This window comes from Pelmatolapia mariae, linkage group LG14 (assembly GCF_036321145.2).
Source record: "Pelmatolapia mariae isolate MD_Pm_ZW linkage group LG14, Pm_UMD_F_2, whole genome shotgun sequence".
NCBI classification, from domain to species: Eukaryota; Metazoa; Chordata; class Actinopteri; order Cichliformes; family Cichlidae; genus Pelmatolapia; species Pelmatolapia mariae.
The window spans coordinates 2,176,659-2,192,500 of record NC_086239.1 but is presented as its reverse complement, the minus strand read 5'-3'; the positions used below and the strand labels follow the sequence as shown (position 1 = coordinate 2,192,500).

General features: G+C 42.7%; 1 protein-coding gene across 3 annotated transcripts in view; it reads right to left on the bottom strand.

Annotated features, from left to right (window-relative positions):
• The window catches only part of sgsm2 (small G protein signaling modulator 2), a 103,280-nt gene that overhangs the window by 36,145 nt on the left and 51,293 nt on the right, over positions 1-15,842 (bottom strand). For all 3 annotated transcript variants that reach the window (XM_063492680.1, XM_063492682.1, XM_063492681.1), the window contains exon 3: positions 1,762-1,930. In XM_063492680.1, the coding sequence (XP_063348750.1) occupies positions 1,762-1,930 (169 nt within the window). The remainder of the gene's footprint in view (positions 1-1,761; positions 1,931-15,842) is intronic.

The window sequence follows — 15,842 nt, the reverse complement described above, 5'->3', positions numbered from 1 at the left end:
CAGGCCCATAGAAAACAGGTCTGGCCCGGATCCGGCATCAAGCTGGCACTTCTGACTGACTGGTGAGAGGAGGAGAGAAAAAGGCAGTGCATTCTCATCTGGAGTAGCGTTAATACAACCAGGGAGTGGTGCTGGGGTTGCGACTCTTCACCGTCTCCTTCGGCTTGAAATCTTTGAATTTGGCCACAACAGGTCTCCTGGCTCCCAGCAATGAACATGGTGGAAGGTGATGTTCTTTACAATGTCTTCTCGAAGCTTCAGGTGGGTCTTGATGAAGGTTTTAATGGTAACTTTTGCTCCTCAAAAGTTACCTGAAGGTAATCTCTCATGCTACGGGCCTGGAGATCGATGACACTCTCTTTTATTTTTTTATTTTCTTCAGCTAGGTCACATTCTCAGTTAGACAAGTGACAAAGTCTCATAGCAGTGAGTATTTCCTCCTACTGTCGGTGTAGGATTTCAACCAGAAACCTGAAAGCTGGACAGTCGCTTATCGATTGAGTCCAGTGTTTGTTTAACTCTGAGCCACCATTCGCTTTTTCCCGCCAAGTCTCCAGGTGTCTGACATCACCTAGACCTTTGCCATGGAAGATTATCTGGTTTCACCTGATTAGTACTCTAAGCTATCAGGGCAGAACAATTACATTCTCTTCCACTAGAGGGCAGTACAACTACCTGCTCTAATTAAATATGTTGCCAACTGCCAGTAAAATGTAATGACTATTATGTAATAGTCATTTGAAAAGGAAAAAGTCAGTCTGACCTGGGTCCTGGACCGAGAGGAAGGCCGAGCATGAATAGTTATCAGAAGAAAGCAAAAAAGGTAAACTGGGGACAATCCGAGCTAACTCCGCTATGCCTGGTGTGCTGTGTGATTTTTCTAATGTGAAACACGCTGTGGCTCCAAAAGGTTGGGAAATACTGACCTAGAGCATTTTCATGGACTGTGCCTGAGATTAGAGACGTTTTTTATACCCAAATTTGAGCCTGGTGGACGCTGAGAAGTCAGAAATGAAACAAGCATATTCATCCATTCGTTTTTTTCTGTACAGGAAAGCGAGTCAGTAATTATAATTTGCCATCTTAATCAAAACATAATAATTTGCTTGGATGGATAACATTATATAATAAAAATAATTTTATTTTAGAATTAAAATATCATTTCAGTTAAAGAACATGCAAACACTGGTGCATTAGGCATCACAGAAGCATTAATGTTAATTTAGGGCAGCTGTTGCAATAACTTGTATGATAAACTTGGATGATTTTTGTGTGATTTCTTTATCGCTATCATAACTTCCTCACATTTCTGTAATCTTCAGAGCAACAGCATCAACTGTGGGGAGACCTCGTTTGAATATAGTGTCTGTTATTCTGTCCACCCTGTCATAAAACTGTCTCTGCTACCACATTTATTGTCCCTTAATTATTTCAAGTTCAGGTGAATAATTAGGGCTACACTAACAGTCTTCTTATCCTCCTTCATAAATTGGGCTGAAATGGGGAACAGAGTCTCTCCCTTTCTAATTAAGACGACAGATTCACTCAGTTTGCACAAATGGTGGCGGTGTCAGGTACGGTCCCGCTGCTCTCGTCATAAAGTGATGAACTGAAACCTTAATGTGGAATCATAACAGGGGTTCGAAAAGCATTTAGTAAGCGATGCCTCATGGCTGCCTCGGGACAGATTTGGGTGAATTCAGCACAGCAGACAGTAAAAGCAAAGCAACAGGAGGGGTCGGCGACATCTGTGTGACCAACCTGGTAAGATCAGCCTGCTGCTGGAGCTGCTCTTGCACTTTACGGCAAACCTCGCCGGCGGTGTCGCAGACTTTGCCGACCTTGGTGAAGAGGGCTGCGATCTTGTCGCTGCGGAGAAACCCAGCAGCTCGTCTCTTCAGCAGGTGACCCAGGCAGGCCTCGATGGCAGCTGCAGGGACAGGAGGCAGTTGAGTTAATACTGACAAGGGCAGGAGAGCAACCAGAGGAAAGTATACACAAAGTGGAGGAGAGGAGATAACAGCTCAATTTTGAATTGAAGGATATCAGCAAGAAAGATGGAGACCGACATAATTATCTCATTAAATGAAATAAAGCCTGAAAAGCTTGTGGTCAGCACAACCAAACACGCCAAATGGCTGAGACGATACCATTTATATCAGCTGAACACTGTTATAGTCTGTTCTGGTGTTTGTATCTCTACGCTCTCCACTCAGTCTTGTAGCACTGAGCGCTGACGTGGCAGCACAGAGGAAGATTGTGCTGTTCCAACAATAAATAAAGTGTTTTAAAGTGTTAATGCATTTTTTTTTAACTTTATGTACTTGATAAATCTTTATTGATTCATAAAAAGAAAAAAAGCAGGACTGCAACAGCGACCAGGCTATCAAGGCAGCGGGTAGAGAGAACATTAGGGAGGTGGCTTGCTGTTAGCAGTGCCTGTGAGTACACTGATTGCGGATTGCCTAATTACTACTGACTCAAAGTTATCTGAACAGAGACAAACTTGTTTTTGAAAGAAATGGCAGACAAAACCTCATTTTCACATTTTCCCATGAATGTGAGAAGTCGTAGTGAAAGGAACCTAATGAGCGCAAACATGTTCTGTTACTGTCGTGGAAAATTTGTCTTCTTTTGATTTTGCTTTCATCCTTTAACCCTTTATTGACCGGCCCTTCAAATTTACCTGTAAAATGGGCCCGCCGGTGGGCCCATGGTCAATAAAGGGTTAATGGCAATTTCCAATCAATGTGGAATTAAAGATTTTCCTCTGAACTGGAAACTGGTAACTCTGCTAATTATTAAACATGCAGCTGGTTTGAGAATATAAAACTACATGTGTCATTTCTCTGCAAGTGAGCTGCACAGCAGTGTTTATGTGCACATGGGTGCTGCTGCAGCTGACCTCTGATTTCCACCTGCAGGCTTTTATAGATAAAGTTATTAGTGAAACACCCTGACATATTTAGAGGGTTGCCGGCGGTAACCTCAGCGTGCAGCTGCAAGATGACTATGTGGAAGAACAAATGCATTACGAACAGGACATTAGTATATGAGCTGAGGCAGAAGTACAGAAGGGCACTGACTCATATGCAGAAAATGAGGGAGAAATTGAGGTAAACAGTCTCTTTCTAGCTGTGACCCATCCATTAGCCGTCTCCCTCCCTCCCTCTGTAATTGCTGCATTAGTGTTCAGCCATAATGAGCTTTAGGGCTGATGTTGAAAGCAAGATTGTGACACAATTATTTCAGCCAAAGCAAACAGAGAATTTAGCTCGTACTTACTCGGAGACTGTTTTTAATACGCAGCATGTTTTATTAATGCACCGTCATTTCAAATAAAGGTGTCTGCAGATGCTCTGGATCCAAATGAGCTTCAGTGTAAACATACAGAAGCCACAAAGATTATATTTATTAAAAAGCTCATCTGAAATATGTAATTCATGTCAGGTTTGAGCACTTGTGGTTCTCTGCTTGCTTTTGCTTTGTGAGGTGAATCTACCAGATAATATTACAGACCGACAACAACGTTATTCTCTGCGATGCTGGGAAAAGCCCGTGCTTTATGGGTGCAATCGTCTGCTTTTATTGCTACTCTAGGCACCTTAGAGGGTTGCTCAGAGGCTTGGAGATTTTCACTCACAAAGCTGTCTGTACAGTATATTCACAGCAGCTTCAGTCTGGCAGATTAAGACATTAGCCTATGGGGACGTCTTGCTGGTAATACTTTCTCGTGTAAAATTGTCCTTTATCCTATTAGAAGAGGATCGCCAGGATTAGCAGCGGAAGAAGAAGTGAAGGTTTGCAGGGAGAATCGCCTTGGAGGGAATATTGATGCACGGTTGTTTCTGTGGAAACACAAGAATTGAGGAGCGGATGCAAGCAGCTCTCCCACGGGAGGAACCGCACCCAGCATCAGCTCATCCTGCTGCCTCTCCTTACAACTGGCCTGCTAATTCATGTTCTGGGTGTCTGTGGCTCTGATGAATCATCAAATCCAAGCTATTACGCGAATAATTAGCATCATTCTAGGGCTATGGAAGAAAACACTGTGAAATAAGTGCTGCTGGGACCACAGAGCAGCGGAAGGCTCGTTTCAATACTACCAAAACATGCTCGCCATGCAAAATGTTTTCATTTTGGTTTAAAACATTCGCCTAATCCTTAGAGTCGCCCCTTCGATACCTCTGCTGATAACTCTAGATTTATGACAAGCATAGCTGTGTGTGGTTTTTCAACGTCAGTTTAAAGATTCAGCTGTCCACGTTGGTCATTCAGAAATCCACCATCCCACATTATTAGAATATTTCCTAATATCAATGAAAAAGTATTTTTAAAAGACAGAAATGACCAACACTTAGCATGTGTTGAGTCCATGAATTACTGGATCAGTGTGGCGTAACATGGAGGCAATAAGCTTGCAGCACTGTGTTGAGTCAGGGACCTGGGTCTGAGGAACCCAGGGTCCATGAGCAGTTTTGGACTGATATTATATGCTATATGTATATTGAATGTATTGTGCTGCTGTCCCTTGTTTTCCTGCTTGCTGGTGTGTGTGTGTGTGTGTGGGGGGGGGGGGGGGGGGGGGGGGGGTTGCAGGTGTATCTGGTAGGCCAGTTTACAGGCACCATCAACCCTGGTGGGTGGGCCCTGCCACACCTAGGATGATGCCACACACCTGCAGCTGATCGGCGCCATCTGGAGGGAGTTACTTTAGAGCACAGGTGTTGAACCCAGGCCTCGAGGGCCGGTGTCCTGCAGGTTTTAGATGTGTCCTTGATCCAACACAGCTGATTTAAATGGCTAAATGACCTCCTCAACATGTCTTGAAGTTCTCCAGAGGCCTGGTAATGAACTAATCATTTGACTCAGGTGTGTTGACCCAGGGTGATATCTAACACCTGCAGGACACCGGCCCTCGAGGCCTGGAGTTCCCCGCCCCTGATTTAGAGAGTGGCTGAGCTCCCATCAACGTGGGATCGTTGCGTGAGGCTAAGGTTAAGTGTACTAATGGCTCCTCCGTGTTTTTTCTCTGGAAGGCTGCAGGAACGAGGAGGCAGTGAGCGCGTTGTATAAATGGAGCGGACACACGAAGCCACGGGCAAGGGGAGAAGACACTGGACGGGAGTCGGGGAGCACACGGGGATTTATTATTGGATTGTATTTTCTTCACTGTGAATAAACGCACCGTTTGCATTGCAAGAGTCCAGCGTTCGGGTCCTCCTTCCCCACATCCCCACGGTCTGCCAGCGCAGCCGTGACAAGTTGTTACTGAAGCCTGATAGAAGTTGCCTTTAAGTTTGTCTATATTTTTGGATAGCGTGTTTCTCGTCTTCCACAGATTATCCACGGGGTTCAGCCAAGTTGGCTAATCGATCAGTCTGACCAATAACAGTCTTGGTACTGTCGGTAGGTGACCAGTCCCACTGGAAAAGGAAATAAAGGTAAAGGAGAAAGTGTCTCCACAAAGCTTTTCATGGAAGTATGAAATCTCCTGGTAACGGGCTGCACTGACTTTGGACTGAATAAAACACAGTTGACCAAACACCATCGATACCAACCAAAGACAAAGCACACCAACTGTTCACACACTGTGGAAACTTGTCACTGGTCTTCAAACACTTTGAACTCTGTGCCTCTCCTTCAGACCCCTGGAACTTAATTTACAAATAAAATGCATCTAAAAAGAGAAGTTTTCTATTTATTCCACTACTTTTGACATTGTCCCTGGCTCGGGAGTGGTTTCATATTGGGAAAGCAACAGCTGTGTAGTCAGTCACGATGCACAGACACCAGTCTCACATCGCTGTGAACTTCTTCTAACTTCAATCTGCTTTTCTTGATAATCTTCTCAAGGCTTTAGTATTTTATTTTATTTTCTGAATTTTTGATACGACACTCTGTAAACAGCCAGCCCTTCAGCAATGACTGTGGCTGCGTGTGCTGAACTAGACCGACGGACACGTGGCCCCTTCCTGATTTCAGATTTTTGCATATTTGTCACACTTAAATGTTTTAGATGATCAAACAAATTTTAATATTAAACAAAGATAACCTGAGTAAATGTAAAATGCACTTTTTCACTAGCCATACCTACAGCTGATAGCTCCCCGACAGATGTGTGTGTGTGTGTGTGTACATGTTTAGACATCTTTGTGAGGACAGAAAATTGGCGTGATATTATACTTGTGGAGACCAACAGTCACTTATAGGGACAAATTGACAGTCCCCGTGAGTTTGAAGACATTTTTGAGGCTAAAAATGTGATTTTAGTATCAGGGTTACAGTTAGGTTATGGTTAGGTTTAGGCTGAGGGTTAGGCATTCATTTTTGATGTTTAGGGTTAGGGGCTAGGGAGAGCATTATGTCAATGAGATGTCCTCACCAAGATATGAAAACAAGTGTGTGTGTGTGTGTGTGTGTGTGTGTGTGTGTGTGTGTGTGCGCGCGTGCACATGGCTGGGCAACCCAGTATCATGGCAAAATATGCAGACACGCTGGTCCACCGTGTCCATTTCACGCTATTCCTCTCCAAAGTGTGAAATGTACACGCATGCATCACCAGCAGGAGGAGATGATATGTTTAAAGCCAGTAGTGATCAAAAAAAGTATGAAATACATTCAAGGGTCATTAATCCCCAAAAACATTGAAGCTCGGGAGCTAATATGTATTTACATGTGTCACGGCCCGTGGCTCGGCATCCAGGGAGCTGTGGGAGGCTGCAAGCATATGGAGCTGAAATACAATTAATATAAACACTATGAAACATTGAGAAAAAAGGTTCGAATACAAAAATGAGTTCACAGTACAAGAAAGCCTGTGTGAACTGAGTGCAGAAGCAGCCGTCTCACAGGCTCAGCTTCAGTGCGTCGAACACCACGACTCATCTGCAGTTCAAGAAGGACGTGACTTCCTGAGGAGCACAGTGACACGCTGCTGTTCCCACCACTAAATCGGGAAGTTTAAGCTACAGTAATGAGAATAAGAGCGAGAGTTCTTATTCTCCTCTGCATATACAGCACGCCTACTTTCATTTGATTCTTTTGCTCGTGCTGCAGGCAGCACTGCACACTGTTGCACTTTAGTTTGCTTCAGTTTGACCTAAACCAAACTACATCCCATCAATTTGAGCTAATCTCATTGTTTTGTCCCTCACAATGAAAGCACTTCATCTCAATCAGTTAGATCACTCAGTATCTTTGGTTTTAGATGTGAGCAGTACATACAGCATTTACGCAATTTTACCTTCACAGAAAGTTTACTTTCTGTTTATTTATATTTGTGTTCTTTAACAAAGAAAATATACTGCGTGTCTTCAGGGTAGTGGCAGGTAGCTCTGGAGCTATCTCCACTGAATTCATTAGAAGATCTAATGAAGGCAAAAGTTAATTAGTGTCACTTGTCTCCCATCAGGTCTGTCACCGTCTGATAAACTCAGATCTCCTCTGTCTGCTCTCACACTGGCTCACCTTCACTCTATAAATTTAACATCATTGTCTGTTTGAGGCACCGCTGCAGACAAATTTGCTGCATGACAGCGTCACATTTACCTCAAAGAAAACAGAAGCTGAATCTAAACTAATCCATTAAAAGTTACAAAGTTACACGAAAGAAAACAACTAATGTATAAGGTGGCACTAAAAAACTTGTATGAGATGTAAAATGACTCTTTGTCAGTGGAGGCTAGTCGGTCTGATGCCCGAGGTTGAGCATGTAACCCCCTCAACCTCTGGGCAACACTTTCCATCGCATGGCGATTTGAAAAGTTGGAGGCAATTTCCAAGCGATCATGGTCCAACTTAGACAGAGCGCCAAAGCAGATCACCAACATGTTGCAATAAGAGGCCCAGGCCTCTGACCCAGCATTTCACTTATGGTATTTAATATTTTGGCATCTGAGTTATTATTTACAGATTTTGGTTATGATTTGAGTTTTGCTCAATAAGATCAAGATGCCTCACTGTGTAGTCTTTATGTAGTTCTTGATATCTCGCTTGGCTTTCTGTTTGTTTCTTAGTCTTAGTTTCTGGTTCTGCTCTCGGTTATTGTTTATATGCAACTCGTTGTTAGTCCCCCCCCCCGTGAGTCTTGTCATCTCTCTGTCTCTGTGTCTGGTGTTCAGTAACTTCCTGTTTTTTTTCCCCAGTCTCTTGTTTTGTGTGTCTTGTGTTTAGTTTTGTCTCTTTAGTTTGACTCTGATCACCTGTTTTCCTCCAGCTGACTTTTGTTTCCCAGTTAGTCTCCTGTGTATGTGAGGCCTGAGTTTACATGTGTTCTTGGTTCTGGCATCCATTTGTCTTCCCAGTTTGTGTAGCTGTGCTGCCTGAGCGTATCCCTGTGTCTGTCTTCAGTCTGAATTTACGGACTTTCTGTTGGAATCTTGTGAAATCACCAAATAAAGGTCAGTTTTTCATCAGCATTCAACATGACAATTTGCACCAGTCAGTGCAACTCATCTGTGATGATGGAAACACCCAGAGGCTGAAATTAATATGGAGTCGGTAATTTTTCTAAAGCACCGTGGGACTGTGCTGAAATTAAGTTTATGTTCATTAAGTGATTTCTTCAAGAGAAATCTGACTTCCTGTTATAACTCTCAAACAGGAAATGGCGTTTCACTAATTTAACAGATCTTCATTTGTCCTGGAGAACTTGTTACTCTATAAAAAAGGCCTCCATAAACCTGGAACATCGTACTGATCGAGGAAAACGGGAATAAAGCTGACAAAAAGTCACAGCTCTGCTGAGCCAAATATTCCTTTAAGCTTCAAGAGCAATGATTTGAAGACTGTTGTCACAGATAAAATTCAGAGAAATCAGAGAAAAATAATCACAGTCGTGCCAGTAAGTACAGATCTCTCTCTGCCCAATAATTAACGCTTACATTTTAAATGATTAATCTATCTTTATAAACAGGATACATACTACAGGCTTTTAAGGTGGCGGTAATCAAACCATTACTTAAAAAGTCTTTACTTGATCCAGCTGTCTCAGTGGCCCAGTGGACCCGTCGCTGTGCTTGTCCTGTTAGACCTCAGTGATACAGAGATCAGAACACACCGTTGGTATTAAAGGTACTGAGCTGTAGTGTCTGAATCACATCTATCTGACAGATTTGAAGAGTGTGTGTCACACAAACATTAGTTACAGAATATCACAGGGTTAGCTTCTTTTTTCATTGACTCCATGTTGAGAATTGAATTTAAATTCTTTCTCTTCACATACAAAATCTCAAATAATCCGCATCCAATCTTAAAGATTTCATTTTAAATGTCTTACTTACTCAATAGTTTATTTAAAAGTTATTTTATGGGACCAGCTCCTAGTTTGGATTGGAGAGACAGACGCACGCGCTACCTTTAAAATTAGACTTAAAACTTTTCTTTTGGATTAAGCTCAGGTGACCCTGATCAATCCCTTAGCTGTGCTGCTGCTACATCATTTCTCTCCCAAGGGCTTGTCACAGTGCATCATGTGATTGTTGGGGCTTCTGTCTAATATTGCAGGGTCTCTACCTCACAGTACAAAGCACATTGAGGAGACTGTTGTTGTTTAATTGCATTGAACTAAACTGAACAGGGGACTCGGGTCACCTGGTTGGCAGCTACTTGTATTCTGGTTATAAAACTATATAAAAGCAAGATTGCCGTTGCAGTGGTAGCTGTGTGCAGATTGCTCATTTTGTAATTAAATTGCCATCCTACAGCAACTGTGTCACTGTTTGTGGAGGAACTAATGTACTTGTGTAATGTAATGTGCTTCAGGCTGGACTGGATAATGTAACTGACACGTGACCCATTCACACATGAACTGATAGCTGAAGCGGTTTATCGCCATCTTGGTGCACCAATGTTGTTTTGAACGTATCAGCTGACCTCAGTTGATTGCTCCTCTTATTCAAAGCAATCATTTAAAGGCAACGACAATTCATTGCACACAGCTGGGATCATTTTGGTTGTGCTACAGTGTCCAGCACTGTTTTCCACAGTGTCACTGTAGCACCACACACTGACTGTGGGTGAGGATCTCATACGACACAGCTTCAAAGGAATGTAACTCTTCAACCACTCCATACAGCGGATGCTGCTTTCATAGCTAATACTGTAAAATACATCTTGGACGTCCATTCAGCCTAAAAATACTGAGTTGCTCAGCCCTGAACCTGAACGTGAACCATGTGAAGCCAACTAGCTACTCTCTAAACTAGCGTTTTTTTAATCAGCTGCAACTACAACAGGTTGCTGGTCATTTCACAGGAGGCGTGCAAGCATCTAACGGTGTTTGCTGTGTGGGATGTGTACACAATAATATTATATATTTGCATGGACGTGTAAACTCTGATTGATGACTTTAATAATGCTGGTAGCCTTAGGCCTGACAGATGACACACAGGTTAGATGTCTGTGTCACTACTGTGCATCTGCCATAATTATAGATCATGTTTAAGTATGTGTGCGCTGGGCAGACCATTTATTACTGGAGTTCAGCAATAACTGGTGGTGGATTGTCTCATACCTTCATGTCATAAAACCATCTCTGTTGATGAAAACAGCTTATAGTGAAGTGTTTTAGGTTTTTTTTTTTAATAAATACAACAGAGTTTGAGCTAATCCAACAATCCCAGGTGATTTCAATACTAACCTACATCAGCTGATGGATGAGTTGCCTCCAACTGGCCAACTGCATACACCAGGGGTCCCCAATCCCAGTCCACGAGGGCCGGTGTCCTGCAGGTTTTAGATGTGTCCTTGATCCATCACAGCTGATTTAAATGGATAAATAACCGTCTTGAAGTTCTCCAGAGGCCCAGTAATGAACTAGTCATGTGATTCAGGTGTGTTGACCCAGGGTGAGATCTAAAACCTGCAGGGACACCGGCCCTCGTGGACTGGGATTGGGGACCCCTGGCATACACTATGTTTGCTTTCTACTTAAACTGCTTTAGCTTAAAGCAGCAGTTATACTCTGCAGACAGCTGGAGGCACCGTGGCCACACGTAGTCATACGTATTACATGTTTATATTATTTTTTATAGTCTGCCTGACTGACACTGGTGGAGGCAATCGTCTGCTCACAACCTTGCACTCACCGATGACAAACAAGTGTTGAGTAAAGCGGTCCTGTGATTGCGTCACAGCACTGGTTACAGCACGGGGAGCAGCTAGATTTAATAGCCCACGCGATGTGCAAACCGGTGAACACGCTTCTGATGAAGACCCTGGCCCTGCACAACCAAGCCAGTTCCATGTACAAAAAGTATCTTCCATCTTTGGATTCACTTAGTCTGGTTTTCAGCTCGCTATGCTAACTCAGGGTTTCCTCTGTGTGTTCATGTGAAAGAAGTGCTGCTGGCTGCCTCTGACCAATCACAGTTACAGAACAGCTGATTTGATGAAGGAAGATAAAACTGTAGTGTGGGAAAATATGAAGAGGTTAAACACATAATGAAAGCAATACTGCTGCTGCAGACAAAGCAGGAAAAACACTGTGCACTAGTTTAGTATTAAAGGACTGAATGATGGTATGATCACATTAAGGGCTACTATGTTAGTAAAGCTATTAGCTATTTGAACCTGATTTTTGCCTTCACTCTGCGCTCCATCTCATCCCAAACCATCTCCACTGGGTTCAGGTCAGGTGACTGTGGAGGCCAGGCCTCCATCACTCTCCTTCTTGGTCACAGAGCCCTCACACAGCCTGGAGGTGTGTTTGGGGTCATTGTGCTGTTGGAAAATAAATGATGGGATGGCATGTTGCTGCAGGATGCTGTGGTGGCCATGCTGGTTCAGTGTGCCTTCAGTTTGGAATAAATCACCAACTGTGAAACCAGCAAAGCCCCCCCACACCATCACACCTCCTCCTCCATGCTTCACAGTGGGAACCATGCATGTAGAGACCATCGTTCACCTTTTCTGCACAAAGACACGGCAGGTGGAACCAAAGATCTCAGATTTGGACCCATCAGACCAAAGCACAGATGGTCTAATGTCCACTCCTTGTGTTTCTTGGCCCAAACAAATCTCTTCTGCTTGTTGCTTTTCCTTAGTCGCGGTTTCTCAGCAGCTATTTGACCATAAAGGCCTGATTCACACAGTCTCCTCTGAACATGTAGAGATGTGTCTGCTACTGGAGCCCTGTGTGGCATCTATCTGGGCTCTAATCTGAGCTGCTGTTAACGATTTCTGAGGCTGGTGACTCGGATGAATGTATCCTCAGCAGCAGAGGGGACTCTTGCACTTCCTTTCCTGGGGCGTCCTCATGTGAGACAGTTTCATCGTAGTCTTGATGGTTTTGCGACTGCACTTGGGGACACATTCAACGTTTTAGCAATTTTCCAACTGACTGACCTTCAGTTCTTAAAGTAATGATGGACTGTTGTTTCTCTTTATTTAGCTGTTGGGTTCTTCCATAATATGAATTCTAACAGTTGTCAAACACGGCTGTCAGCTGTGCACCAACCTGACTGCTGCACAACACAACTGATGGTCTCAACCCCATTAAGAAGAAAGAAACTCCACAAATGAGCCCTGACAGGCACACCTGTGAGGTGAAGCCATTTCCGGTGACTGCATCATGAAGCTCATTGAGAGAAGGCCGAGGGTCTGCAAAGCTACTTTGAGGAATCTAAACTATCAAACATAGAGTTGTTTATCATTTTTTTCTTTGCTACATAATTCCATATATCTTCATATATTTGATGTCTTCAGTTTGTAAAGTAGTGAAAATAAAGAAAAATCATTAAATGAGAAGGTGTGTCCAAACTTTTGGCTGGTAGTGTACTACATAATCTTACTACCAAGCACTGACTGTTTCTTTTACACAGCCAGTGCCATATATAGGTAAAGTTAATAAAGCCACTGTTAACTTATGCACAAATACAGATATGATATTTCCAGCCTGACGCCTGATATAAACGTAACGCCAACTATTTTAATCCACTTCTAAGGCTCTATACCTGTGTGACTTTATGAGTCACGTTGCTGCTGATGAAGCAGGTGCAGTCAGAAAAGTAAAAGCAAGATAGTGGCGGACAGTGATGAAACAACACAGACAGATGGAGGAGACTGTAAGGCAGAAATAGCACAGAGAGATGAAAAATGGCAAAGACGAGAATGACTTCAGCACAGAAGATGGGAAGCACTCGCTCTTTCCTCCCACTCACTCCTCGTAGTGCCCAGTTCTCACAAGGAAATCACGTCTGCTGCCAAACAGGTGACAAAGCAGCGATTATGCAGCAATTTCTGCCAGCCGCTCTTCTGGACAGTGTTTGTGGCAGCAAATGATCTCAAATAAAAGTCGTGATCAGACGTGGAGGAAAGAAAACGTCATTGCTTACCTTAAGAGTTTATACAGATATCGTTGTGCAATTTAAATCATGTAAATATTTAGTATTTCAGTTCAAAATAAAAGAAAGATCGTGCCATAATTACACCTACACTGGGTGCTGGTTTACACCACAGCTCAGTGCTGCGTCACAGGAGGTTTTTGCCACTTTGCACTATTTACGTGTTCTGGAAATCCTTAAGCTGTTATCAGTGCCCGTGTATATGCATATATATATATATACATGGTGAGATTTTCAGTGTGAGCTATTGTAATTATTAACAGATTGATTATCAAAAAAATTATACAAAAAGTTTACAAACTATAAGATTCACATTTAAAATCTGAATTTGTGAGCACAGCAAAGTGATGCATGTTGGTGTCTAGTATGAAACGAGGAATCTTGTCCCTTTCTTGTCTGATAAAGGATTTTAGCTGCTCACGAGTCTTTGCCTTCTTTTCCCTTCATGATGCACCAGATGATGCAGATGATGAGATTTTCCACTGAGGAACATTATTCTGAAATTGTTACACAATTTTGTGAACCTCTGCTCATTTTCAACTCTGGGAAATACTAAATGTCTCAGGTTTCTGTGTTTAAAAAAAACGGTTTATGAAATCTGCAAATCATCATTTTTATTAACATTTCACACAGCGTCCCAACATTTTTAGAATTGGGTTTGAATAGCCTCAACATTAAGGAAAAGGCACTGTGAGCCAGGACAGCAGCAGTGAAATGATGCTTCTGTGAGCTGGTATTATTTGCCATGAAGATGAATGTGTCCTGGAAAGACAGCAAAAGAAATAGTGTTGCAGTGAGTCTCTGCAGTATCTGCTTTCTGCAGGTGTGGATGGATTGTGGATGCTCCTAAAACTGTGAAGAGGATCGGGGTCTCTAAATCGGCTCAAACAGATTTGGTGTAATTCGACTCAGTCTCCTGAGGATTTGCTTCTCCGTGGCTACTGCTTCCTAGTCTTCTGTGTAAGGTGTGAGGAGGTTGGGAGAAAGCGGGGAAAGGGAGAGCCTGCTAGGGTCACGGGGTCAGGCGGGTTAGCATGGAGACCAACCTGCATCTGTTTCTAACTGCGTTTTAAAATGAACCGTTGCAGGGATAGCTGTGTGCAGAGCTACAGGCATAGCAGACCTGACTCAGTCCCTTTTCTGCACTAGCTGAGTTGCAACCTTGGCTTTTTTAACACAAGCTGTGATCAAAGCTTTTCAGATAAAGAGATGCAGCGTCTGCTATGATTAAGACTGCAGTCCAAGTTACATGATGCAGCAGATGTAGAAGGGACAGGAAGGTTCAGGGCAGGGCTTCAAATGTAATTGCAACTTAGGTAGGTGAGTTGAATGCAGGCAAAAAAAACCCCAAAACCCTGATGTCGAGCAGGATGCAAAATAGAAGAAAAGTCGAGGGCACAAATACCCGTGCCACAAGTATGAAAGTATTTCTACTTTGATACTTTCCAGCTCAAATTCCCCGTCTCTTGCTCGCTGCTTCCCACCTTTAGCATTAGAAATGTAAAGTACCCGCACTTGAGTAAATATTTTTCTGACAGCGTTTCAGTTTTACACTTATCTTAACACAAATTTTCAAATCAGGCTCATTACTTTAAGGTTTAATGGATCTGAGGGACGTTTTCACTTCTTCAAACATCAAACCGAGCTAAGCCTCGATGAAGGTAACAATAATACAAAGACCAGTTCTGTTGGTGCCTCCATCACTGGTATCCCACACGAAGAGTAATCTATGTCTCATTTTTTAGCTCTATGCTTTGGGGTTAAAGGGGGTCCGAATGTTCTGAAACAGTATCTTTGGTGCTCATGTCCATAAGCTCCATCTAAGCTCGTGCTACAGAAAAGACGTGAGGATAAAGCAGGTGACATTTCATGGGTAGCAGGTCATTTCAAAAGCAATGTTTCTGATGGTTAAGCTACATCAAGATGACCTTGAATTTAAGGTGATGATGCTTAGATTCATTCAGTGAATTCAACCTTTACATTAACTGTATTCAGTCTAATATGCAGGCAATATAAACAGTATACTGTCAGTGTAGTGAGTGGAGATCAGACAGATGGTGAAATACAGGGTTACATGTCGTTGAATTCAGTTGCGTAAATCCACAAAAAGCTGTAAACCTCAGCAGCAGGAGGTCAGCTGATCTCAGCCTGTACACGAAACTCATTTTTCTGTTTGGGTGTGGAAGTTTTAAAAAAAGAGTTTTTATTCCCATGTCCATTATTATTTTAATATTAAGTTAATATAGCATGAGGCTGAATTAGCTTTGCAGAAAAACAGCTGGTAGAAACATCCTTCAAAGAGCTACTTTTTACATTCTTACTCTGAGTACATTTCAGAGCCTGTACTTTTTCATTTTTACTACTTCGATTACTTTTTACTACTTAAATTAGTACTTCAGTTTTTACATGAGTATTTTTTTTTTAAAGACAAGTATGTTTACTTCTACTTGGTAAATGGCCAGTATTTGTATAGCGCTTTACTTAGTCCCTAAGGAC